Source organism: Drosophila hydei, unplaced genomic scaffold, assembly GCF_003285905.1.
Source record: "Drosophila hydei strain 15085-1641.00,03,60 unplaced genomic scaffold, DhydRS2 tig00000001-arrow-pilon, whole genome shotgun sequence".
In the NCBI taxonomy this organism is placed as follows: domain Eukaryota; kingdom Metazoa; phylum Arthropoda; class Insecta; order Diptera; family Drosophilidae; genus Drosophila; species Drosophila hydei.
This window is the reverse complement of record NW_022045643.1, coordinates 9,857,740-9,885,552: the sequence shown is the minus strand read 5'-3', so window position 1 is coordinate 9,885,552 and position 27,813 is coordinate 9,857,740. Positions and strand designations below refer to the sequence as shown.

The following is a 27,813-nucleotide window of genomic DNA, read 5'->3' as shown; positions in this document are numbered from 1 at the left end:
ACGTCCATACCATTACGCTTGTTCCTTCAAGCTTAGTGGTTTTTGTAGATAATTCAGAACTTCGATTACGCCTGATATAAGGAGCGTCACTGCCACTTTGTATAACCACTCTACTGACATCGGTCCACAAGATATTTCGCCATTTTTGAGCTGACCAATTCAGATGATCCCTTGCGAACGTAAAGCGTTTCGATAAATGTTCATTGTGTTCTCTAAGGCATTTGCGAACTGTTTGCACTGTCGCCGTTATATTAAGATCCCTTTTCAGCTCTGTTGCGGGCTTGAAAGGATCTTTTGTGCTTTCGTGGATCAAACTATTGACATGGAGCGGGCTAAGAGCTCGTTTTCTTCCACGTGTTTCGGCCTTTTCCTTATAGCTAATAGCGTTTTTTATCATTTTATTTGAACAACCAACCTAACGGCCAACTTCTCTATACGATTTGCCATCGAATATCAATTTCTTGATATATTCTCGGGTCTCGGCACTGCAGTGTTTTCCACGACCCATTAGGAACAATACTGCATTTATTTTTAATGGGAATGTATGAAATAAGATTAAAGTCAAATCTATGTTTTTGTTCAATAATAAAAGCTTTGGTGGTGCTATTATTGTTTACGGTATGTTTTAGGACGTTTCCTTTTAAATTGATATTCAAAACATCGATAACCATTTAAGAGCAGTACTATTTTTTTCGTATGGGGTAACAACACACTATTTATTTGTCAAATGTTGGTTAATTGAGTTAGGCAAATGTTATGACTTATAACAATGAGCTGATTTTTTTTATGTAGTATTTTAAAATGTTCGTGATATTTGTTTCGCCACTGTTTATTGACTGATTATCCTACTCCCTACTCCCAGAAAGAAGAAAAACTATACAAACTTATTTGCGTTTTATTACTTTATACTAATAGTTGTTGCGGTTACATGGGTGGTGGAGGCGGCACTCCATTGAACATGGGATGCATTGCCGGACGCGGTGGCCCCGGCATGGGGAATCCAGCTGGTGGACCCAGGGCGCGATGCAAATTTGGTGGCGGTGGTGGCAGTATCTTCGGCTCAAATTTGAATGCGAACTGCAAAAAGAACTGTTTGGTGTCGCGATTCCAGTGCGTCCAGAACTTGCCCTCCGTTTTCTCCACCTCCCGCGATGGCACCTTGAACCCAATTGTTTCGTACGGCTCAGCAGCGAACAGTAAATACTGCCATTTGCGATCTGGTGGCTCAATCTTTTGCTCATAGGCGGACATGAAGCGGTGGCGGGGCACAATACCGTCGCTAATCTCTGGATAGTCAATTTGGAAGAGTAGCGACTGCTGGCCATTGGTGGGTTCACGCTGTTTGGTTACTCGGTAGCCGGGACGACCGATTTTCACAAACTTTTTTGGCTCGACGCGAGGTTTCTCTGGCGCCAGAAGCGAAGATGGCGCATCCTTAGCTTCCTTGGCTGCACGTCGGGCCAAGTTCTCCTGATGTTTTTTGCCCTGTGTGTGCGCCAAATAACTACCTTCATTGTTGTGCAGTGTTAAGCATAATTTACACTCATAGGAGCCGAGATGGTTTTTCATAAAATACGGATCCTTGTTCAGGTCGATGGTCTCTAGCGCCAGCTGCCGTAGACGTTCTTTTCTTTCGCGATTTGTCTCCGACCAGGAGGCGACGCCACCGCTACCGGTTTTGCCACCGGCGCGATTTTGGAAATCCATGTTTAAGTTAAAGTTTTTAGTTTAAAGTTTACAAGAAAAGTAAACGCCGTATTTTTGCTACTTATCAGTAGGGTTGCCAGCCTAACTATTCGGCTTCTGAAATGCTTGACCAAAAAAACGATTACAGTTTCAGATATATCGATATTTATATATGAAAATTGACAACTGATTATTGTAATACATTCTATCTATTGTCAAAAAATACTGCGGAGATTATACAAAATTCAGCGATTCTTAGTATTCATATTTAGTTAAATACCCGAAACATCGATATATCGATCATTTACAGAGTCGTAAAAATTTGAGGATTTTTTTATTTTCAAGATTCAGGCACTCTGGTCAGCGCTAAGAGTTGCACATGTTCGGATTTTTTTTACATATAAAAGTTTAAATATATAGAAAGATTGGCCAATTATTGGCACAAAATAAGTGAGAGTAATAAATGCATTTTTTATTATCGTGTCTGTTTCGAAACGACTTCATTCAAATATGCGCTGCGAAATTAAATTACGAAATTAAATTGTAAATCTTGTAATTTACGTCAATTCGCTGCGTAATTTGACTGCGGACCAGGTTTTAACTAAAAGATGGATGAAGCCAAAAAAGAATGTTTAAAAACACCTCCAACAGTTCCCAATTCGGAAGAGGGTCAAGCCTTAAACAGTAAAATGCCGATGTCTTCGTCTACGTCACCGTCACCACAGTCACTTAATACAGGAAGATCATTGCCTAGACGTATTATCAATAAAATACCATTGGATTTTAAGAAACTCGAAGATGCAGGATTGCATAGAAAACTGGCAGTGGCATTAAGCAAACAAAATGTGCTTGCAACAAAAAGCATTGCATCAGAAACAACAAAAGCGCCGCAATCAAACTCTGCAATTTCGTCCGCAGCAGCACCGACAAAAACGACAACGCCTGCAACACATACACAGATGCACATACAGGGGCTGCAACAAACTGAGCATCAGACTGGTATTTAAAATTAATATTTAAATTTTTTTTTTATCCCAACATTAAAACAGTTAAAATACTTTATATTTGTTGGGATGTTTTGTTGAGATGTTTTCATTTATTATGTTATTATGTAGTGGTGTTAGCTATGTAATTCGTTTGTTCATCAGTGGCGCAGCTGTCTAAATTCTTGCGGTATTTTAATGTTGCGAACGGACGGGCGTTCGGCCCTGGTTCGTGTCGAGATCCGAACAAAGTTTATTTTAAAAGCCATAATCAAGAGAATATACATATATTTTTTTTTATAAATTTAAAAAAATTTTTAAAAAAGTTGCTTTCGTTTTTATTAAAATTATATCTATAAAAAATATTTGTGTAGTGTAAAATTATTTAGCACTAAAGTGAATTTGAAAATTAATTTAGTTTCATATGTTAGGGAGTTACTCAAAAATAGAGTTTTAAAATTATGTAGGGGATTATATTTTTTTTTTGAACTCTAACATCGTAAGGTTGGTTGAAGTACTTCATTCGACCCCCTTTATGAGATACTTTCGATGGTGTAGCGTGATAATGTGCATGGTAGGATGTTTAAGTGTTTTAGGGTTGGACACGTGGACTAGGTTCAATTCACATTTCAAACAATGTCATTATTTTGTTCATTTCGCACACTGTTTTGTTTTTTAAATATTACTAAAATTAATTTAAAAAGACGGATACCAAAAATGTATGGATAAACATAGACTAGATTTGCAACTATGCAACTATAAGTTGTAGTGATAGACGTTTCTTAAAATAAATATGATTTAAATTTGTTTCTCTTAAAGGTTATTTATACATTTTAAATTTATTTCCAGCTGCAATGCATACCGGGAATAATAAACCAATAGCCAGCACTGACCAATTGTCGCATGTGAAAAAGCTAATAAAAAATAAAATACTGAATAAATCCGCACAATCAGAACCGCAACAGCAAATACATCAGCAGCAGCAGCAACAACAACGGGACCAACATCGACAGCCACAACAGTCACCAGCTGCAGCTGCAGCAACAGCAGCAGCACCAAGCTCGGGAACTTTAAGCCAGCGTACAGGCCAGTCAGGTGGCTTTACAGTGCCCATAGCCAAAGCCGACTTGACAGCTCGTTCTAAACCGCCGTTGTTGCTCAATCTGTTTAATCAGTTGCCGAGGCAGCGTGCAACATGTGGAAGTATGAAACCACAACAAAAGAGGCTGCAGGCCTCGCCACAGCGAGCTCCACGAGCGTCTCAAGTAGACACACCCATAATACTAGCACCGGCATCAACAATGTCACAAATTCGAGCACCACAAACACCAGCTGCAACTCCTCAACCGAAGTCTCCACCGCCGTTGATTGTGCTGGAGAACAAGGTGTTGGCCCCCGATGAGAAAATCGATTTGAGGGCCTTGCGGCTGCCAAATGGCCAATCTCCGGCGGTTCCGCCTACTGCGCCACCCATTGTAGCGCCGTCACCATCATCCACAAAGGAGTTTGAAAATGCAGCTAAAGTAAAACCGGAAGCTAAGAAACCCACTGCTCCAATCAAGAAGATCATACTGAATGTCAATAAGCGAAAATTGCCGCGTGAGGAAATTGCTCAATTGGCCAAAGAAGTGCACAAGCAGGCAATGCAGCATGTACATCAGCAAAAGCCGCTAAGCACAAATACTCAAGCAATAAAACCGCCGAAAGCATTAGGTTCAGGTGCCACCAATATCACGCCTACAAAAGAAATTGGGCCATCTTTAAATACTCCAGTCACTGAAACTTCCATAAGTACAAATCCTTCTTCCTCATGTGCAATACCTTCATCTCTGGTAACTCCAGTTATTAAAACATTCACAAGGCCGAAACCGTCTTTATCCTCATCCTCATTGACAACTGAAGTCACTAAAACTTTCACTAGTCCAAACACCTCTTCATCGTGTGCAATAACTTCCTCATTAATAACTCCTGCAATTGAAACTTCCACGAGTCTAAAACAAAGTTCATCACCAGCAATAACATCTTCATCGATAATTCCAGTCACCAAAACTTCTGCAAGTTTAGAACCCTCCGCCTCATGTTCAATGGTCTCGAAAAACTTGGATACAGCAGTACCGCTCACAGATAATATTTGTGCATCTCCAATGACTCCAATCGTGGAAACTTCCTTGAGACCAATGACACTCTCCTCACCAACCAAAGCCACTAACAGTACAACACAGAAGACAAATATTGCTATCACCCCACCAGTTTCATCTTCATCCCCATTATCGTCATCCCTACCATCATCATCCCTACCATCATCATCCCCACCGTCGTCGTCATCAATAGCAGAGGTCAAGACGGAGCCGATAAGTGATGAACTATCCGCCGTAGATTTCATAGCACAATTGACGGCAACTGACGATGGTGATTCAAATAACTATTTTGAGCTGTCGCCAGAGGAGATGAGCATGAATGCCAAATTTGGCTGCTCCCAATCCTCGATTCCATCCACAAAAATTACAAAACCGGAGGATGACCTGGCCATAGGCAAGATATTGCAATTGCAGGATATGGATATAATGCATGCCACATTAAATGTGAATGGCAGAGAGCCCAATGTCTTGTCTATCAGTCCAAACGCTACAAAATTGGAGAGTAGCGCAAGATCAAACGATGTTGAAGTCCCAATCATAGATAACAATAATGAAGAACAGTCAAGCTTGCTCAAGTTTAAGCCTTTGAGGGTAACAGCGCCTAAGCATGTGTATACCAATACAAAAAAGAAGAATGTTTTATCGGACTCCCCAACTTCAGAGGAATTAATCACAGTGCCTGAGATTAAGGTTGCTGGGGAAAAAAACCAGATTGCGAAGCCGATACCTTACAAGCCCAAAAAGGGCAAAATCAATTTGGTGCAGCGTAACAAGAAAGCAAATATAGCTAAGCCGAAAGAAAACTTAGGTGAAAACTTACCGGAAGAACAATCTCACTCATCTGATAAGGATGTTTCAACCGACATTACAGAGCTGAAAGATGCACACAATGCAGTGCAATCAGCTCAAAATATACTGACTGAAACCCTTGAAGCTGTGGCAGAGAATAAAAATCAATTAAAACAAGATTTAAATGAAAACTCAACCGACATAAATGCACCTGAAATGAAACACACAATAGACCAGTCAAAGGCTAAAATAAGCGAAAAACAAAGAGAAGCAGAACCGGAAAATAGAGATAAGGAACAGTCTGTAAATGACAATTCGCGTACAACAGAAACAGTCATGAAAAACATCGAAAATGTGGCCAGCACATCAGGTGATAAAATTGTGATCTCAAATAAAACAGAACGTGTGATAAGTCAAGATAGTGAAGACGAAAATCAGATTCGTACTAATCTGGCTGCAGTAAATACCACCAAAGAAAGAGATCTATCGCAGCTATATCATCCGCCTAAGGTGCCGAAGCTTAAGCCTGGTGTATCAAACAAAAAGGATAATCATAATGGTATAGTCCACGATGAAGGTATTCCAGCATCTGCGTCACCACCAGCTGTGTCGCTTTTCGATGTGGTCAAGCAAAAGCAACCACCACCACAAGGTGAGCCGCAATTACCTTTTAAGAAAACAGAGTCAAAAGATAATAAATTAATATCCATGGACAATACGTTTGCAGAAGCATTGGGAATTCAAAATCTCGTAAATCACTTGGCAGCAGAGAACGTGGTGCCGCACAGCAAGGAAGTGAAGTCGGAGTCAACAGCTAAGCCGCCTAGAAAGAAGCTGGTGAAAACGAGACCGGTGCTCATCGGCAAGAGACCTGCAAAAGCTGCCCAGCCCCACAGTACGGCAGCCGGATCCGAGGAAGTAGAACCTATACCTGCAATCAAAACACCACTTAACGTGGAGAGCAAAACAAACGGGGCTCATCGAGTAAAGACTTCCAGCACCAGTGATGACGATGGTGACTTTTTTCATGGATTCGAAGAGACATCACGCAGTAAACGTATGAAGCACTCCAAGTCCAGAGAAACGGACATAAGTGATGATGCCTCACCGGATTATGATGAGACGGAGGAAGAGCCCCACTCGGATGTAGAATCGCTTGCCAATAAATCAAAGACTGAACCTGCTGTTAATAATAATATGGATACTAAAACTATTCACCAAGAAGTAGAGGCAGAGCCTATAATACAAGAAGCCGTCGCCCCAATTGAGACAGCTAAACAGGAGTCTTTGAAAAAAGTAGCGACCAAGAGAAAATCTGGCATTCAGGACACCGAGCTACAAACTAAGCCGAAACGTGCCCGTAGGAGCATGAAAGCAAAAGACGCAAAAAACGAATCGGAGCCGACAGTAAAAGTGAAAAGCCCCGAGCCAACGGATGTTAAGGAAGTTGAGAAAGTTACGGAAACAAATACGTCGGCTCAAATTGCAACTGATCAGCCAACTATAGTCAAGAAGAGACGAGGTCGGCCGCCAAAATCAGCCAAAATAGCTGACTCAACAGTTTCAGAAAATTCTTCTGTTCAGCCAACGACTGTCACATCCACTCCGAATCAGTTCATAACACCGACGCCTAAACGCCGTGGTCGCAAACCCAAACAAATGGAAGGCGTCAATGATACACCAGAATCTTGCCAGCAGACAAGCGACTACTACATGCGGCTGCTGCTCATACGCAACCGATCACAATTGGAGACCGATGAGGAATTGCGTGAGGATGGCCGAGGCGAGGGCGATCTACAATGCGGCTTGTGCCTCGTGCGTTGTAACAACGCCACCTGGCAGACTCATCTCGCAGAGCACTACGGCGTTGGTTGGCATGTCAAGGAACCAACTCCGGTATGTACCTTTACCCTCAACATAGATCTAATATTATAACACATCTATTGCAGATGCTCACTCGCAACAGCGTGATAAAAATGATTAAAAGTTATATGGATGCGGGCGGCACTAAGCGATTGAGTTGTCGCTTATGCAACAATCAACTGACTACAGCTCTGGGCATGATAATGCACGTGGAAGGCTGTGGTGACAAGGAACGCATAGTGTGTGAGCAATGCAAAGGCAGCTACAGTAAGCTTTTCTACCCGACACATTGTCGCACCTGCCCCAAACGAGTGCGAGTGCTAAGCGACGAGGAGCAGGTGGAACCAGAAGTAGACAATACACCAGTTTACAGTAATACAGGTCGCGCCAAACGCAAGTCTACATTGAAGTATGTTGCATGAACTGTTAAAATGATGTTTCAAGATATATTTAAATGTTTCATTAATAAATTTAGAGCTGAAACAAAGTTGGAAAAGATTGCAATTCAAGCGGCAAGCAACAAAGATTTCGAAGATGAGGTATCCGACTACGAAATGACCGCGGATAAAGAATCATCTGACGAAGAAGAGTCGGACGGCTCGAATATAAGTGAGGAACATGCCAAACCAGCAATCAAAAGAGATAAGATTTGTAAGTTGGTTTAATAATATAGTTTTTAAAGATGTTAACAATTATTAATATTTTATATATTAACTTGCAGTATGCGGTCGCTTAGATGTTAGAAAAGGAATGAAGGAGCGCTGGAATTTTTTGTAAGTATTATAGTATATAGGTCCAATCGGGATTAAAAGCTGATTTTTAATAGTCATCTCATATGTGTACAATTCAGAATTAATTGCAGATTTTGTTTTTGTGTATAATTATATTTTATTTGTTTTTAAAATTTATATTTGTATTTACACCGTGAACACATTAAAAATGTGATTTCAAGATATAATGGGTTTGTTTTAATAATAAATTAAATATATTTAATTAGTGTCCGAACGAATTACGCCAAAGATGCTTTGTACCCGAATTTACTGCCTTGCTATGAAAAGCTTTCACCTGCTGAAGCTAAAGATCTACTGCCCTCTATGGAGTCCACTTCCATGCGTTATGCCTATGGCCGCGCGGATGACAACGCCTGGATGCATTTACGGCCACAGGAGGGCTTCAACAAAAAGAGTAATTTGATGACGATAATGCTATAGCTTGGTTATTTACTTACTTTGATTATTATTCCAGATGAATCTGTGCGCTACCTTGGCACGCCTATTAAGGAGCTTGCATGGGTACCTTTACCATCAACTGTAAGCACACAGTATTTGTTATGCTCCCAACGTAATAAGGTGCTCGGTTATTCCCGTCAATTTAAGGACAAGCCGGAGAAAGCATTGCTATTGCTGCTCGAGTGCAAAATGTCCACAGGTGGTGAGGATAAAGTATTTCCACTGCAGATACGACTGCATTATAGTATATGTGTGCCCCAGGGACCGGTGCATAGCATAGCATTTATGCCTAGCGGCGGCTACGATGAATCTAATAACCGATTAGGTTTACTTGCCGTGGGAAGTCTATCGGGTGCGGTTATATATGCGTTGCCAATACACCCTAAAAACGACAGTGAACAAACGAATAAACAACTTGATGTTATTGTCTTGCAACCGATGCTTACGCTTACCTTGGATATAGATAATCCCATGCAGGATGCGTGCACTAAAATATGTTGGTCTGAAGTAAGAAAATCTTAAATGTATTTAGAGTATATTTAATATTATTCTTGTACTCTTATTTAAGAGTTTTGGTCATCATTTGATAGTGACCGGCTATGCCAGTGGAAACGTTGCGTTTTATGATATTTCCGACGACCAAGAACTGAATCGCATGGAGCGTAATAACCAAAGTTATTGTGTACCCGCACATTTCTTTTATTTTGGCGAGCGAAATATATATTGTAATTAATACAAATCTTTTGTAGTATTTATATCTAATCTATAATCTGTTTTAAAGATCTTGATCTGCATTATGACACGAACGGGGCCCGTTGGCTGGCAGTTGGCACCTCGGTACGTAAACTGTGGATCTATGACATAGCAAACTTAGCGCAGCCGTTGCCAATTATGGGTGACACTGTTTGCAACATGTATTTAGGCGGCCTTACCTGGCCTTCTTTGTGGGAGTCACTGGCCGTTGGTTCCACCGAGGTTTACAAATCAAGTAAGTTTACTTCATTTTCAAAATATACAGATTCTTAACTATGACTTTTTTATTTTATTTAAGAATTTCCGCGCGTGGTAATGGTCAATCCATCGGGCATTACTCTTAGCCACTCGACGTTGGATTTAACACTGAGTAGTCCCCGTTCAGTGCATTTCAATTGGGAACAATTGACATTGGTTACAGTTACGGATAACGGTGATGTGACATTTTTGTATTGTGATCAATTTAATATGGTACAAAAACGTTCGACTGACTGTCGTTCCGTCAGCACAATGGATGTGTGTTGCTTGAGCGGAACTCCGGAATCGAATTCCGTTACACCTGAAGAGTTTAAGCAAGACTATGGCCTGCTCATCAAGCCATTTGTAAATGTAATTCATAAGAAAAAGAAGGCAACTTACCTAAACATAAAGAGACGACCAAACTTTGATCTGTCAAACCTAATGCGACTCAATTGTGTCAGATGGAACTGGAATGTGGGTGCACGTAACTGGGTAGCCGTCGGTGCTGAGCATGGCTTACTTCGTATAATCAATTTTGAGGCGGATAAACACTTTAAATATTTTTGATACACGCACTATTGAGATTTTAGTTGTAATAAATAATTATGTTTAATGCTTTTATAAAAGTTACGGTTTATGAAGTTTTGAAGCTTTAAACATATTTTTGGATTAACTTGTAATAATTTATTGGTAGCTGTTATAGTAATAGGCAATGAAATGTATATAACGATATATGTATTTGATATCTTGTAATTGCATAACTGAAAGTATGTAATTTATTAATATAATGAAACATATTTATTACATTTATAATACAAATTCGAATATAAAACATAATTGTTGAAATTATATATAAATTTATAATGAATAATATTTTAAAGTTTTTTTGCCTTTATGTGGAATGCAGGCCCCTGGATGAATAACCCTGTTTCAATTTTATCAGCATGTTGTGTACAGTAATCAGCAAGTGAATAAATTATTTTTTTTTGTAACATTAGCTTTTTAAATCAAAGCATATCGAAACAAAAAAAAAGTAAGTCGTCGAAAAATACAAATTTGTAATCGACTAGGTCTGATTACCTCAAAATTCGATAAAGAATCAAAAGTTTATGTTTGAATCCTAAAAGGATTCCAAAGGGCTGTCGGTATGAATATAAAAACACGTGAAAATAATTATAATGTTGAGCAACGCACGTTGGCCGATTATCATCGACGATTAACACTTTTGCTGGAGCGTATGGAGCGATTGGAAGCATCATTGCAAACAATTCCTTTGGTCAGTCGCGCAACCAACATGTATACTGAAGAGAGGGATATATTTGAGGAGAGTTCTCATGATGATCAGCATTCTAAAGAAGACAAAGATGTTGAAACTGAGAAAGAACAGAACGAATGCCAGAAAACGAAGAATTCTATGTAGAATTAGTTTGAGCTGCATAGGATATTAAGAACGACAACATTTTATTTACAACATACATATATATATATTTAATATATTTCTCAATACATTTCATCTGCATTATATATGGTACTCAGTATTAATATATATATTTATATAATCAATTTACATCAATATTTGCCAAATGAATGCAGATGCATTAACAATGATATAACGCTTTTATTGTTGAGCTTTCTGATAAGTAGCGATCGCGCTTTAATATTGTAGTTTTGTAATGCATGCGATTCGAAATGTTTGATATCAAATAATGTTAAAATAATATATATAAAATGTTAGAAAACCGTTTAGTAAATAAATATATCGGCAAATGCGTGGCTTACAACTAAACAGGCTAAAAACTCTTATATAAAAAGCTGAATGTTTCGAATAACACACGGAACAGGTTTCGACATACCTAAATACCACACATTCAAAGCCAGGCTACACAATCCATATATGAGTAACTTTTATTGCGTAAATCATTATGTGTATGAATGTTGATATCTATTGTCTTTTTTATGGGCCACTCAAAGGTAGCAGCTAACATAAATTGCGATAGTTGTATGGCATGTGGCTAAGCTAGGAGTGCTTGAATTCTGCCTATTATGCACTTGACCTTCAGTCTTCATTCTTAGTACTCTTTCTTACTGTCTTTCTTGCTTTATATCTTTTACCTGTGCCAATATGGACTGATTACACATACAATTTTTTAACAAATTCATCAATTGCAAAACGGAACTTGACTTTTCACTTAACGTAAAGTTACATTTTAAATAAAATACAAAAAAAATCATAACATTAAACTGAGCTCAAGATGATTTACTTCGGTTCACCATTCGCTGGCTGCATTGTGGACGCGTTTCGGTTTCCAGCTAATTCCATCTGAATCTCGTTCAGACTCTTGCCCTTCGTCTCGGGCACAGCCAGGAAGACGAAGATGACGCCAACAATAGTAACACCAGCGAACAACCAGAAGGTGCCGCCACTTCCCAATGAATCATTAAGATTCTTAAACGTTTTTGTTACGACGAAGGCGAGCACCCAGTTGGTGGTGCCAGCAATAGAGCCGGCGAAGCCCTTGATATCGGTGGCAAAGAGTTCGCCCATCATCAACCATGGCACCGGGCCATAGCCAATCGAGAACATGATCATGAAAATGCACAAACTGCCCACGGGCAGCCAACCCAAATTATCCACACTGGCTGGATCCTGATCTTTCATATAAAAGTACACGCCAATTGCAGTGGTTGACAGCGCCATAACAGCTCCCGAGGCAAGCAACAGAATGCGACGTCCCAGCTTGTCCACCACCATTGTGGATACAAAGGTCGCCACCACTTGCATTACACCAATCAGGATTGTAGACATGCTGGCGCTTATTCCAGTGTTGGCATCCTGTTCAAAAATACATTAGAAATCTGAGACATAATCGACCCTTAAAGCCCGATCACTTACTTCGAAGATGGCCTCCGAGTAGAAAATGACAGCGTTAATGCCGCTCAGCTGCTGGAAGAACATCAGACCCAGGCTAATGCACAATGCCTTGATTGTAACGGGACGTGCCAAGGCTGCAAGGATATTAACCTTGTTTTCACGGATCTCGCGTTCGGTCTGGTGCAGTTCCTCCATTTCAGGTGCATAATCGTATTCGGTGCCACGCAGCCATTGAATGGATTTCACAGCGGCATCTGAGCGATTCTTTGAAACCTATTAAAGATAATACACAAGAATTTAGAAGAATAAATAAATACAATCAATATATGTATTTATATTACATATTATTTTTGCTAAGCAGTGAACAGTTTTAAAATAAATTTTAACTTCACGGATGAAATTTCTGCAGATTTTTTAATGCAATTTACATATGCACCTTAAGAGTCTATGTACATCCAAATTTCCATCTTGAACTTACCAAATATGTGGGAGATTCCGGCATGAAGAAGAATATGACGCCAAAGATAATGGGCAAAATGCCGCAGACGATGCTCATCCAGAAGACGCTGAGACCAGCACCAATGCCATACACAAACAGTATGCCGATGGTGATCATAAGCTGGAAGAAGCTGCCAAGCGTGCCGCGAATATCCTTTTGGGCAATTTCACCAGTGTACATGGGCGCCGTTACGCAGAAGGCACCGCCTGCGATACCCAGAATGAAACGTGCAATGTACATCATGAATACGTTCTGTGCCCAGATCAACAGGGCCCAGCCCACTACGAAGGGGGCGACCAGTAGCAGCATTGTCCATTTGCGTCCAATAAAATTGATGAGGAAGCCAATCGGTATGCAGACACAGGCAGCACCAAGGGTCATAAACGAACTGACCCAGGAGTATTGCGTAGAGCTGACATCAAAGTCGTATGCAGTTGCGTCCTTAACGATGCCCGTCTCTGCCGGCGAGGTCCAGCCGAGCAGTGTACCGGCTGCAAAGGCACCGCCAGCTGCCGCCAGAGCGGCAACATATTGCGGCAAGGTCTTCGACCTGTTCTCGGTGGACGTGTGCACCATTCTGCCAAGTAGATTTTCCTGATCCTGCAAATCAGTGAAAAACAAGAAGAGCGTATTTAGTATTAAGACTCTTGACTGTTTGACTAACTAACAAGAACTACAATCCAAGCGTATTATCACATAAGTCTAATCACACCGAGAATAAGTAAGCCGTGGTAATGCCCACCATCTGCGATTACGAACTTTATTGCGGCACGATAATGTGTCCAGCCTATGCTACAGAGAAATGCCCAAGAGTCCCAAGTTCTATATTGATTATTAATTATTTGGCAAACGAACGCGGGACACAGTTTAATTAGTTAGTAGAAATTTCTTCATGGGTGGGTAACGAATGCTTATTGATAAGGTCAAAATAGAACAGTTTATTGTGCTAAGAGCGCCTAGCTCTTAATAGGTTGAATTTAGCATTTTGCTGATAAGCCCAAGTGTCAACTTCCTGCATTATAATATTGGGTTTCTTCAGTCTAATCCAATAGAAAGAAATTTATTTTATCCAAATTTGAGGATATGCGTCACTGATAAGTTTTATTGCCACTTTAAAAAATCAAGGGGCGAGAAACTGGGATGGCATATTGAAGATTAGATATGCAACAGATTGCTTAACTAGAGCTTGAGCGGATTCAACGATATAAATCGGAAGGGTACGCATCTGGGTATTAATGATAATATTCAAAGAGATTATTATAAGAGCAGCTATATAACTTTTTCCCATGTCGAACTGATATGTTAATATGGAAGATGTGATGCTGGTATTTTATTATTACTATTATTATTATTATTATTATTATATAAATATATATATATATATATTTTGTTTGCTCACATCAAAATTAACACTTTGTTCTATCAAACGCAACTTTAAAATGAATTGAAATAATTTGCAACTGGTAATAATATTTAATAAAATAAATCAATGTAAATTAAATTATAAATAATTAACTTCAAATGTTATTGCACATGTGCATTTGGCATTGTCTTTGGCTTAGTGAAGCGGCTCCAATTAAAAATTTGTTGCCTTGGCCCTGGCACGCTCCGTGGCCATATGAAAGTAGTTAACGTTATCGCGTGCTTAATCAATATGGCAAGTACCTAGATACTAGCCATAAAGTTGTACCAATAACATATGTGAGGAATTGCTATAATTCTGCTAATCAATAAACGCTAATTGAACACAGTTTTATACGTCATTTAGTGATATGGAATTGTGGCAAAAATCTTATCGGAAAGCAACTGAAAACTAGCTAGATCTACATTATTTAGAGTAATGTATACTTAAAAAAATTATAGAAATAATGAATATATATGATTAAATTAAATAGTTTATAAAATAAAAAATTATCGGATCCAATAAGAGAAAATATTACTATATATAAAGCTTTGTAAATAAATAATCTGAGGCCGATTTATTTGAAATACAATATATTATGTTTTTTTAATATTTAGTTAATTGAAAATCTTTATTATGAATATAAATATAAATATAAAATTTATAGACAGTCCGCTAATGAATAATTTGACATTGCCTAATTTTCTCTCTGTGTACGCACTCGTTCCAGTTTTTGCTCAGATACGAAATGCATTTATTTCGCTAAGTGCTTTTTATATTCCTTTCTCTTGCTGGCTTTTCTTTTTGCCATTTACTTTATCTCATTTTACCGCCCACTCGCAGAATGCGCGGCAATCACTGCTGCTCACCCATACGTGCTCGTATATCCAATCAAAGCCCACATTGGTGCAGCTTTATGTGTACTATGCACTTCCGCACATGGAAAATGCTGGCCGAGAGTTGCGTTACCCAACCGGTAACTGAGAAGAGGCGCGCCTACGCCACCTCCTGCTTGTGGCTGGGACACACCTCCAGCTGGGCAGTAAGTCTGCACTGAAATCGATATTTGCGACGCCGTTGGCGTTGTTTATGTGGTCACTGCGACTGCTGCCGCCAATGTGCACAACTATATTTAGATTTACGTTGGCAGTCAACCTAGCCACTAACTTGTTGGGCGCCCACGCATTAACGACGCCCGCTTGTAGCTTTAAGCCGGTCAGGACAACAGCTAAGCGAGCGCCAAATGTCATTGTCATCGTTGACCAAGTCCAAGTTCATTTCAATGTCAAACGCGACGCATTTGAGCGGCACCTAATAAGAAATAACTGAAATTGCATTTTGAAGCATTTCCATTAAAATACTTCTAGCTCGACTATCAAACCAATAAACTGGTTTCCTTTAACTATTCTAAAGCGTTAAAAATAATCTGACAAATTCTCCAGCCTCTGATATGCAGGCATGCGAATGAACCTATAATAAAGATTAAATTTTATATATCAAGATTTGTGCATAACAATTTGATATATGTTTAATGCAGAAAAGAAATTCCTTCCTTATTTTCTGGATATTTTTAAACGTCCGAGAATGCAATACTATGTATACAAATAGAGTATACAGGGTGTCTTTTTTTTTTTTAAACATCGTAAATGAAAATGTCTTTGCTTCACACATTGAATAAATAATTCGATTTGATTTGTTAAACGTATTTGTTTTAAATAAATATTTATTCAAATTTAACAAATTAAATATTTTTGCTAATTTGGCTGCCTTTGTTGTCTCTTTTTATCTGATTAGGCTTATCAGTTAATTGGCTAATAAACTTTCTGTTTTTATACAATTTTGTATGCCATGTTGGCCAAGGTTATTTAATGAAGACAAACAAAATCATTCATTAACCGATTCAATTTCTTTTTAAGCAATTTAGTCAAAACCCAAATATGATAAGAGCTTATCATTCTGTTAAGGGGCGTACACAACAAAATATATGTGATTGATTCAAACCGTAATTAATAATAACAACAAGCTTGTTGTGTTAAAAAAATAAAAAAACCAAATTGATATTTAATATCAGACTCGTTCCAGAGAATGCTTTGAATGAATTCGTAATTTTCACGGTCACAAATCGTAAGCCGGTTTACGATTTCAGGGATTTAATGCATAAGAGTTTTTAATTCAGGTTCTGGAATGCTGAGAGTCGTATTAAAATGCGATACAACTAAAAAAGAAACGAAGTCTTGCTAAATAAAACTTTAATTTGTTGAACTAGTTGGGCAGATAAGAGAATATTGTTTTCTGCTCTTCATCTTATCTTTTTTCGGTTTGATGACTTGACTTGCTTATGTATGGCGCCTGTTTAAATTCTTTTCTGATAAATTTTACTAAACACACATTAAAGATTGTGTGCTCTGGCCAAACAACTAAAGCAAGTTACGCTTCACACACCGCTAATTGGGTGCGCCGTGGTACTTTAATTTTTTCCGTACTTTTGTCAAGGTCAAACTTAGATGCATAGATACACAGCTAGAGTTAGTTAAATTATTGGAATTTTAGTACCAGCACCAGTTAGAAAATTTGAATAACATTGTGATTGGGCCTACTTGAGGTCTGGCATTGGCACTGTCATTGACATTGTCTTGGGTCTTGACGATTTTTACCGCTTGCCGGGAGCCATATTTGGCACCGTTCTCGTTCGCCTCCAGCAGGTGGGAGCACTCCTCGCTGTTGACCCCGGGTTTTTTGTTGGGCTCATCGCCGCTTGAGTTACTGGAGGATACGGTTGACATGTTGCTCTAATTTATTTTCTCTTGTATAACTGATATTTTTCGTGTGTATTGTCACTAATTATTTAAACAAATGCAAAGCTCGTTTTTGTTTTTGATGTGTATTATGTCACTTGTGGATATGTTTAGTATTCAACGCGTTGTTTTTAGTTGCTTAACTTGTGAAGTTCATTTTATGTTTTATTTTTTCTTTTTTGTGGGTGTTTTTTTCCCGCTTAGCTGTGCATTGCTCAATGCTCGTTTGTTGAATAATACGTGCGCGTTTCAATGTCCTTTGGCAGTTTGTCCTTTAACACAACTGGCCCACCCACGTAGCCTCATAGAATACTTTTAAGCGCATGCGCAATGCTTGGCAAACATGTTGCTGTTCACACTGCACTTGAGACTAGTCAAGATAAACATTCAGCTTCAACTGAGCCGCGTTTTTTGAATATGAACAGACGTTCGTTAGGTCGCGGGTATCTGAAGCGCAAATGTATCTGTATCTCTTAACTGAACGCAGCGACTGTTGGATGGCAAATGACGCGCCAAAATATAAAATAAAACCAGACACGCCGGGCTCTGTGCTGGATATGGACTCGCTCTCTTACCCTCTCTCTCGCACTCTCAGTCTTCGACTCGCTCTTGTAGTCTCTCAGTGCGTCTGGCGTACGCAGCGACACTGCCGTCCGCCAGGGGGTGCCATAGACGCTTTTGAGGCTATTGACTTGCAGCGTCAACAGAAACTGGAAATTGTGCGCGTTGTTTCCTTTTCGCTTTTTGTTCTAGTTGAGATTGCTTTCAGCCTCTGCATCGCCAGCAACAACAATAGCCACTGAGAAGTGCATTCTGTAGTCTACGATCCTCTGCATCGTGCAGCTTGTGACCTTAATTGGGTTACATTCGGTTACGGCTTATTGTCTGGCTACTCTATATAAATATGTATCCTTTATAAGACTGTAAACTAAACTCAAGTACACAATTGATCCCATGCATAAATCAATTATAACAGTTTACAGAACATTTCCTGCTCAATAAAGACATGTGGTTCGTTTAAGATATAGTAATTGATATCAAAGGATCGTCGCTTTATGAAAATATTATTGCTTTTAACAAGCTTGTTAAGCGTTTAATATAACAACAAATAAAATATAATAAGTGTATTTATAAATGTATAATATTTATTTAAAAGTCACTATTTCTGTACTGCATTTAATATAATAAACTGTTTTTCCGACTTAATATGCATGAAAATCTATAAAATACAAATAAAAGTTGTTTACAATTATTCAATAATTTATGCGTTTTTCTTTTTTATTTATGTAATTAACAAATTCAGGCCAATCTGTTTGCATATTTTGGTAAATACGGAATTGTCGTACGACAAAGGCAAAATTTACATTTTCCAATTCTCCAAATAACTTGTCGATGTATACTGTATTTGTAGATGTAGATATATATATATATATATATATATATATATATATATATATATTTGAGGCATTTACAATATACATATAGAGGCACACTCAGTGTAAATAAGCCCGCAGTTGCATTTCCATATGCACACACGCGCACACACACAGCTCCAGGTACCCATTCAGTTTGTTTACTTACGATTCGAAAATGCAAGCGAGAATTTTCTTATGTAGTATATCTCTTCTCTTCGATAAAGGCGCTCATTCTTGTTCGCTTTCAGTCTCTAAGTAATGCGTCGTTCTTTACGCACCAGAGCATCCGCTCAATGGAGCACGTTTGTCTTTCTGACACATGGAAAAGCGTCATTATAGATCCCCAATGAATATGCGGTAATGAATCAATGAGTGTATCCACATTCGTATGAGTAAACATGAGTGTTTTTGTCTACACAAATTCGAATAGAAATTACATTTGGCCTGAAGCGTCAAGAACTTTCAATGTTTTACTTTACTGCTGAACTATGAGATATCCTATAGAATTGTTTATTTTATTGTTTATCAATTATATGCTAATAAATAAAAAACACTATAATAACTTGAAGTATTGTTTATTAATTATACACTCATAAACAAGAAGGAATAAATATTATTTAATATATTTATAAATGCTCATTACAATCTATATGGTATTCTAAGTTATATATTTGTTCTATTATGAACACTTCATATAAACAAAAATAATATATAAAATATGATTGTGTATGATCCCAAAATAGAACTGTAGTGAAAGAAAAATCATCCCTTAGCTGTTGTGATCAAGCTATTGAAGTCTTAAGAACGGCTTGAGCTGTAAGTGCTAACATGTGTCTATGAATTATTGTTAAGATTATGTTAGGTATATACGAGTGAAGTACATTAGCTGCGAGTGCAATGATCGGAAGCAAGCATATTGGGTATATAAGACTAATATATGAAATGCGTTCAAATATACAATTCAAGAAATGATTATTTTTTATTTAACTAGAAACATATACATAAGAATTATCTTACAAATTAAAAATACATCGAGCTAAATATTGTTTTTTAAGTTAATTGTAAATAAGAAAAAATTCCTTAGGCTTATTTTCAGTTTAAGTATCTTAAAGATACGAGCATTTTATTTTGAATAAAAAGAATTATTTATTTAATTATTTTTTTAAATTTTATTTGGCTATTTGAAGTTCTGTATCACATAAATATGCCCGCATTATTCAAGTTTCCAGAGTATCACAACAAATGAATAAACATGACAGTGCGGAACACGAGTGCTGCTGACGCTATGAGTTAGGCAACGAGCACATCATATACGCAAGTCACATAAATAGAATAAAACAACAACCTAAAGCAACAGAGGCTAGATATGTTTAAATGATTAACATAAGAAAGGATATCCGGTATAGGAATTAGTATAAAACGGACTGGACATTGCTAAGCATTGATTTACTCTCTTTAAATAGTGAGTACCCCTGATTACGTGCAACAACATCTGGACTGACACAGTTTAGTTGCGTGGCAAGCTGGGACTGAAATACAACCAAACATTTGGCACGCTTCAAGCTCGGGCCAGGCGCACAGAGCGCCTAAAAGCATGCTCGCACGTAGCTCTTGGTAGTGCTGCAAAGTGTGTATCTGCTGGTCGGGCTGAACCTATGGGTCATGGCCAGAGCCCCACGCAATGCCAAACGGTGTATGTATACTAATTACGGAGCTCAGACGACCTACACGCAGAGCATGGTCGAAACTCTCGACCCGCCCATCTCAGCTAGTGGCCTCCAACTCTCAAGTGTTACGTAAAAGCTCATTAGGGCAACGCAATTGCCGCGAATTTAGCGCTGACTACGTCAGCGCCGACGACGTCACGCCACTGTGTATCTCAGTTACATTTACATATTTATACGTTTGTTGAGTTAGTTTGGAGCGTGACGTCACGAGAGCCAAGCCCCAAAACACTTGGCCAATCAGCAAACGCGAACGTGCCCCTCTTACTCACACACACGGACATGTTTACACACATTCACACATACCCTCATACACTACACATGTGCATATATACAGATAGATATTCATACGTTTCAACATTTGAGCTAAAATTTCAGTGCAGCTTTTTTAGTTGCTGTTGGCCCACGCAAATCACGCGATTTCTGTCAGTTCAAGTGCAGTTGTCTGAATTTTGCTGAACTAACACATCTTTTTTCACTGTGACCTACATTTGAACTTGTGGAAACACGCGTCACAATTCGATACAGTTTTGTTTCTTTGTAATTTAAAAAGTCGATAAGTCGCCCTCAGCCTGGCTGTTGGTTGAGGTTACGCCTCCGCACGTGCAGCGGCTGATGTGGCTTTACATATGAACACGAAATTCATTTTGATGTAGGCAACAACAAAGTTTGTCTCTTAAAATTGTTGAATTAAACGAAATTAGCTAATTTTAATAAGTAATCAAATAAAAGATATTGTATTTATTTTATCTTTTGGACTCCCAAATATATTATTATTTTATACTATATATCTTTATTTATACATAAAATAATAATATAGTAATATGGTATAATTAAAGTTAATTGATTAAACAAACATTTGCATTTGAATTGTAACGGCCAAAGCTGAACTCAACCGCAGCACAAAAGCTCCTAACCAAAGCTTTTAATACAGTTTGAAAGCATAGCTTGGCAGCGCTGTATGCAATGCAACTCAAACTGTGGATCAGAAGCAATTCATGTCGAACTGTAATAATGTATTTTTTATTTTATTTAGACTAAAACAAATTTGTGAAACATGTGCCTTGACTTATTTGTCAACTGAAAAAATATGAAAATATGTTTTCTCTCAATTGGGTCATAAAAATGTGTTGTTTATCTAGCCAGCCAAGCGAGTACTTCTAATCTACCCTTGCCGAGAAAGTAACGATAATCTGCAGCACCTTGATCATATCATAAACCAATATTTTTCTAAAATGCTAAAGTTTGTTGATTTATTCTTGTTTAAATATTTGTAGGCAATGGAATCGAAATCAAGTAAGACGCGACGTCTAATCTTCTCGGTGTTTATCAGCGTAACCGAAACATTCCACACTGCAGCAAATACTATCAATACTTATCAACTCTGTTAAATATGTATATGCACATATAGAATTTATGGACGAAAACATGAGCCACAAATATTGCACTAATCATTGATGAGCGATAAGCACTTCTGTCACTTGGAGTTATCTGCGCCGCTAAATCGCTTTATGGCCCTATCCATATCTATGGTGCGCCTATTTTCGGTTATTTATAAATTTACTATATATACATAAACATGTATATGCGAATACAAAATTATTTATGGAGAACATTGTTGATCTCACACTTGACTGACAGCTCATATAGTGAGTGGTAAATACTCCCCATTGAGTAAAACGCGACAATAATACACGCCCACATACAGTCGACGCACTCGCGTACTTTAACAAGTAATTTCCTTATTAGATCCACAAAAAAATTGACAATTAATATATGTATGTACATAGTACACAGATGCAAAACACGCCATACGTAGGTCTAACGGGATAGCATTTACCTAGTTCGGAATTTATTAGTGCCAATTGAGCGCACTTTTGTTTTATTCTAAGTAATCTTTATAGCACTTGTGCTGAGACATAATCAACACAGAACCCAAGGCATTGGCACACTCTAGATACTAGAACAACAAATAAAAGTTGAATGAGTGAAGAATTTACCTAAATAAAAAAAACGAAGCCTTCATATATACTTGCTTTATATAAAGCAGAGTTAATGGTTAGTGTGTAACTGTGAGTAGACTCACTGTGCTCACTTAATGAATATATATATATATTAATCTTTTTATATATTCATTTAAAGAGTTTATTAACTTGTTGGCGGTAGCAGCGCTTTATAAATAGGTTTGTGGTTTTCCAGTACATAGGGCGGCATAATCTGCTATTTGTTCTTGAAATTAATCATAAGCTGTTCTCGACATTAGTCAACCGTGAGCTTATGCAAGGTGTTTTGTAAGGCACAATTGCCCAAGCTTAAGTTCATAGACCCAGTGAATATTTGCGTAAGGAGGATTGCTGAAATCATAAAAGACACATATGCATATGTATACATATTTCAATTTTTCTCTATTTATTTAATCTCTAGCTGAGCTATGTACTAATTTGAAGTGATTGCACTTGAGTCCAATTGCGGGACTTTTGTTTGGCGAATTGTTTGGCAGAGGCGTGTCCAATTCAAGAGATGCCTGTGCAACGCTATCACACGACGTTATCACACGACATTGGCCAAATGTTGACAGCAATAATAACTGACGACAAACGACTGACGACAACTGACAACGACAAAAGATCAAGCGGGTTATCAATGCCCTGGCGAGAGGCCGGTCTCCGTCTCCGGGATCTCAATTAAATTTAATACATGCTTGATTACATTTTTATTTTTTGCCTACTTTTTCTTGCCGCGCTAAAAGTGCTGTGCCCCTATTTATTGGAAAATGCTAAAAGGTCTACCATGAAAGCTGTGCCTTTGAGTGCATTGTGATAAGCTTTTCCCAGTAGCAGTTAAAATATATATTAATTCTGTTGATAGCACGCTAAGGGGATTTTTATTGCTGTTTCTATACATATATAAAAGGCGATTACAAAACGTGCGCAGCCAACTTTCAACAGATAATTCGATTCAGAATCAAATATATTGTGTTAAATAATTAAGACACGTGCGCATGAATTTAGAAGAGATACGAAGACTCGGAAGCTCAAAGCCTCTACTTGAAGGCTGTGCTCCCGTTTTGTGTTCTTACTACCAAGTTCAACACTCGAGCCTAAGTAGCTGTTGAAATTAATTATAATTAATGAAAAGCCCTCTGATAAGTGCTGATTCTTATACTCTGAAGTATACAGTTAGCCTTTGCCATCATATCATATCATATCAAAAACGTTCGCAACTTATAATCACTTTGTATTTTCCAATGTAATTGAAGACACTATCGCACATATATATTAACTATTAACTTATCAATTTGTCGTTATTAATGCAAGCTTCATATATCAATTCTTATCTAAGTACAACTAACAAATAAATGTTTATCAATTAATCTGGGGAGGGACGGTATGAAAAGGATTACAAATTCTACTAAATACGTCTAATATTTAATTAGATACTTTCTGTTTTATAAATTGCAATTTTTTGATTAATTATGATGCTGACATTTGATTTGTTGGGTTATATTATACTTTAAGATATATTTCTTTTTTTAAACCCGTTTCAAGCCGGACTCAGCAATTCTTATTTCTAGTATTTGAAATCGGATTGTCTCGCAATTTGCGCTATAGTCATTATTTATTGACGTCGTTGTCTCGAACTTTATACGATAATACTTACAAATCTTACGTATCCAACTGTCAGATCTATAAAAATAGTATGCTTATTGCGTGCTTCCTCACAGCTGTAAGTCATAATTATCTGTATTTATATTTTCTATACTGTAGAAATATGGATGCGAACATATTATTTTTGGTGCTTAAACTTTTCAACTCGAACAGCTTCTTATCAACACAGCATGAAAAAACAGATGCCTTGAGAAAAACGGCGTGAAAGCGATTTTTGGAGCTCATGATTTACTTCCAAGAACAAAAATCGTAGAGCAAGTGCCGCAATAAGCAAATATAATTGCATTTCAATGTGTTAAAAAAAATATAATAGTGACAATATAAAATATGATTACGAAAACGAGATTTTTTAGCAGATGTCAATAACCGTTGTACGATTTTAAATCTTTCTCGGAGACCTAAACAGATGTAAATATAAACTGAAATAAATTTTGTTGTGTTCAGATTTGCATTTACTCATTAAGTTAAATTTGTTAAACAATAAAAATAAACATTGAAGTACCTTTTCGAGTTCACGTAAGATTTTAAAATACTGAACAGAGTTCAGAAGCAATGTTTCCAAAAGGATTTAATTTTCTCTACTAGTTTGTTTTTAAGTAAAACATTAAAATGAGTTTAGAGGTTTACTCTTATTTATTTTCTAGCAAGTTGTGCTAAGTACAATATTAGTTCAAGTCGTAAAAAAACTATAGACTAAAACGCTTTATTTGTCAGTGCAAAGGCCTAAAAGGAATGATTCACACATTCTGTTGGCTTTAAGCTTTCCGCTGAAACCGTTGCTAAAAGAATCAGACTTGCTTAGTAATAATATATAAACAAAGCAGAAAAACAACAATGCGGACACGTGACTTTCTTTCAGTTTGTATAAAACATTATCATACGCGCCGACTTTTGTTTACAATTTAGTATCACGTTGCTTTTTGTTTTATAACAGATTTAGAAAATACGTAAATTATCGATGCTAATAAATAAGTAAATATTATAGACGCAAAATATTGAAATACTTATTTGAAAGCCACATAAATAATTTGGACTATTTCGCAATTATACAGCTGTTGACATATTTTCTCTATGCCTAAGATATTTCTGCTTTACATTCTATATTTTAGTCTCAACGTTTCCCATAGACAATAGACAATGCGTGGGTGTTGCTGTCTATGTGCCTCCGATGTCTAATGTTTGCCTCATAGAAATACTTTCTTATGAAAGCCTTTTGATCTATTTGTTATACTCTGCTCAGAAAATAAGCAATATATTTAATAAATGTATATAGATATTTATGAATTCGATTTTCAGGATTATAATAAATGTTGTAATTAGCGGTTTCGGATGCATGTAACAGCTTTTTAGGTGCTGTTAACCTTAAGATACACATAATTCAATTTCATTGATTAAAAGTCAATCAAACGTGAACTTATTGCCAGGTGAACTGAGTCAACATGGCTAATGGCAAACAACTATAACTGTATCCGTATCTCAGCTGGTGCAAGTGCAAAATTGTTTTCAAATTGCCTGTGAAAATGACCTGACGTCATTTGGATACTGTTGAACTGCCACAGCCACGCCCAGTCATTCCCATCATTCTCACTCACCTGTGATTTGCATTGTGAGCACGTGAGTTGTTTTAACGGATCATCGTTTTGAGATTTCCCGCCCGCAATTTGTTATTTTCACATTATATAATTTATATTTATATAAAACGAAAGCCAAGTTCATTAAAATGCATTCGCATTTCCTACATGTGAGTTCCCTTATTGTAGGTGAATCGTTAATTACAGTTACTTATCTAATTTACGCTGCGTTTTAATTATTATTTGTTGAGCTGTTTTTCGATTTCGTGCTATTCATAAGGCGCAATATATTGTTGCCATTTAACTAACAGCGTAAGGGGCTTAAACATGTTATCGAAACAAGTTCATATCCATTTACCCAATTGGATCTGTGAAAGAAGATGTGTACAGGTAGAACTGCACGTACATGAGACACATGTTCTGTTCCATTCATTGCCAAGTGTTGCTTATCAGCGTGTTTTACTTTAATAAGAAATCTTGATTAAGACATTTCGAAAATATATAAGGCTTATCAAGCGACAGTGAAACGAAAACCAAATCAACAAATTTTATAACATGTACACGAAAACCCGAAGTACGTGATTCTGTATCAGTTCAGGAAAGTAGAATTTTTTCAATTTAAATACCACAAAAATTAGCTTTGGCTTAACGTGTCGGGCATACGCATATATTACATATGTATTTAAATATATATATACATATCATTAAGTTGGGGAATTTTTTGGTTTCGGAAATATTATTCAACCTGCTTACTGGAATTCTAGTTGGGAGATGCGAGTGGTATTTGCCTAGCTGCGTTTACTTGGTTGATTTTAATAGTGGGAAATATGCGCAGTATTAATTCGAAGAAAACACGTGGATTACACACTTATATCTTATTTGCTTTGATATCAGATTTAGTTTGATTTATAAAATGTCGGGTGATATTTATTTGTCGGATGATATTTATCATTTAAATACATGAAGTTATGAATCAATTTGTTTTTGCATAAGATTAACAACGGGCACGTTCCAATGTCTCGCAAAAATTTAAGCTGAGTTCAGCGATGTTTTCAGCTTGGACCCTAATGCAACGCGTTGTCACTTAATATTGTTCAGTTTCAGACTGCATGTTGCTCTATGGTTACTAATTATTGGTCATCGGTTATGGGAATTTCTCAGAACATATTTTGATTTCCTTATTTTTTAATTTGCTTATTTCAAACAAATACTTTAAGTTTAATGAAATAAATTTTCTTTTAAATGTTTTCTATTTGGTTAACGTAGACGCTGCATAAACGCTACTGTCAACTTGATTAGTCGCTTGTATTTATCGTAATTCTCATTTATCTCTATTTGCAGTAACGGAACAATTGTCTAATCTATTGTTCGGGTTTCGTTGGACACAGCTTGTCAAACTGTGCAAATGCCGGCGAAAACTTACCTAAAAAGAAAGCGAAAACAAACGCGACTTTCCTTTTGTTGTCGTCAGCAGCTTCCAGCAGAAACTTTGAACTTGAGTCGTCCTTTCTGAAGGCTGGGTATGTGGTCCAGCACGCAGTGAAGAACAGTGCACGTAATTATATTAAAATATGCGAAAAAGCACACAAGCACACGCAGCGCAGACAAAATTACAGTTTGCTTTTATTTTGTTTTACTTTTACAAAACAGTTCACTTGCGATTGAAGGAGAACACAAGCAGACACACACACGCAGACCTATGCAATGGACATGGACATGGACATGGATAACGAAATCTGTTCTGGCTGCTGGTCTTTCAGCTCGTCGCCCGTTTTAGTAACCGCGCGCGACGAATTCGCTAAAACAACTGATATCGTTGATATGGCGGGCGTTCGTTGTTGGGTATATAGCTCAGAATTTTACGTTGAGGCGGCAGCGCACAGTGCTACGAACAGTGCACGACGGCAGTCAAAAAGTACAGAGCTTATCTAACATAACATTTGTAGAAACTAACCTAGAACTCATTTTGCATTGCTTTGACTGATTGAATAAAAATATTATAAAATTAAAATTCATTACAAAACTTTAACATTATAAACATATTTTTAAACAAATTTTTGTGTTGTGTAGGACGAAAATTATGTTTATTTTTGCTAAACTTTGCTGTTGTTTACTCTGAATGCTGGGTTTTAACTAATCGAATTAAATGTGAATTGAAAATAGTACATGACGTCAAATGTGAAATG

General features: G+C 37.4%; 4 protein-coding genes across 7 annotated transcripts; 2 read left to right on the top strand and 2 right to left on the bottom strand.

Annotated features, from left to right (window-relative positions):
* Positions 1–692: 692 nt before the first annotated feature.
* Positions 693–1,797, bottom strand: LOC111597299 (splicing factor 3A subunit 2). Its single transcript, XM_023311922.2, has one exon. The coding sequence runs from the start codon at positions 1,705–1,707 to the stop codon at positions 925–927; it is 783 nt and encodes a 260-aa protein (XP_023167690.1). The 5' UTR covers positions 1,708–1,797; the 3' UTR covers positions 693–924.
* A 1,571-nt stretch (positions 1,798–3,368) lies between these two features.
* Positions 3,369–4,647, top strand: LOC111597349 (AP2-associated protein kinase 1-like). The gene is made up of 3 exons (XM_023311995.2): positions 3,369–3,388; positions 3,519–4,501; positions 4,591–4,647. The coding sequence occupies exons 2-3, from the start codon at positions 3,524–3,526 to the stop codon at positions 4,645–4,647; spliced, it is 1,035 nt and encodes a 344-aa protein (XP_023167763.2). The 5' UTR covers positions 3,369–3,388; positions 3,519–3,523.
* Positions 4,447–10,387, top strand: LOC111597228. Of its 2 annotated transcripts, XM_023311821.2 has the most exons (10): positions 4,447–6,248; positions 6,324–7,492; positions 7,546–7,868; positions 7,935–8,110; positions 8,181–8,232; positions 8,457–8,644; positions 8,705–9,195; positions 9,257–9,413; positions 9,470–9,676; positions 9,740–10,387. In XM_023311821.2, the coding sequence occupies exons 1-10, from the start codon at positions 4,754–4,756 to the stop codon at positions 10,246–10,248; spliced, it is 4,767 nt and encodes a 1,588-aa protein (XP_023167589.2). In that variant the 5' UTR covers positions 4,447–4,753; the 3' UTR covers positions 10,249–10,387. The 2 variants fall into 2 exon arrangements, with proteins under 2 accessions (XP_023167589.2, XP_023167588.2); XM_023311820.2 differs by having other exon boundaries at positions 4,447–7,492.
* Positions 10,388–11,337: 950 nt separating this feature from the next.
* LOC111597249 (facilitated trehalose transporter Tret1) lies at positions 11,338–27,284 on the bottom strand. 3 transcript variants are annotated; one of them, XM_023311849.2, is made up of 4 exons: positions 17,052–17,711; positions 13,032–13,652; positions 12,575–12,826; positions 11,338–12,514 (listed from the first exon to the last, which is right to left on the bottom strand). In XM_023311849.2, the coding sequence occupies exons 1-4, from the start codon at positions 17,235–17,237 to the stop codon at positions 11,939–11,941; spliced, it is 1,635 nt and encodes a 544-aa protein (XP_023167617.2). In that variant the 5' UTR covers positions 17,238–17,711; the 3' UTR covers positions 11,338–11,938. The 3 variants fall into 3 exon arrangements, with proteins under 3 accessions (XP_023167617.2, XP_023167618.2, XP_023167619.2); XM_023311850.2 differs by having other exon boundaries at positions 11,339–12,514; positions 17,109–17,709; XM_023311851.2 differs by lacking the exon at positions 17,052–17,711 and adding an exon at positions 27,051–27,284 and having other exon boundaries at positions 11,342–12,514.
* Positions 27,285–27,813: the final 529 nt, after the last annotated feature.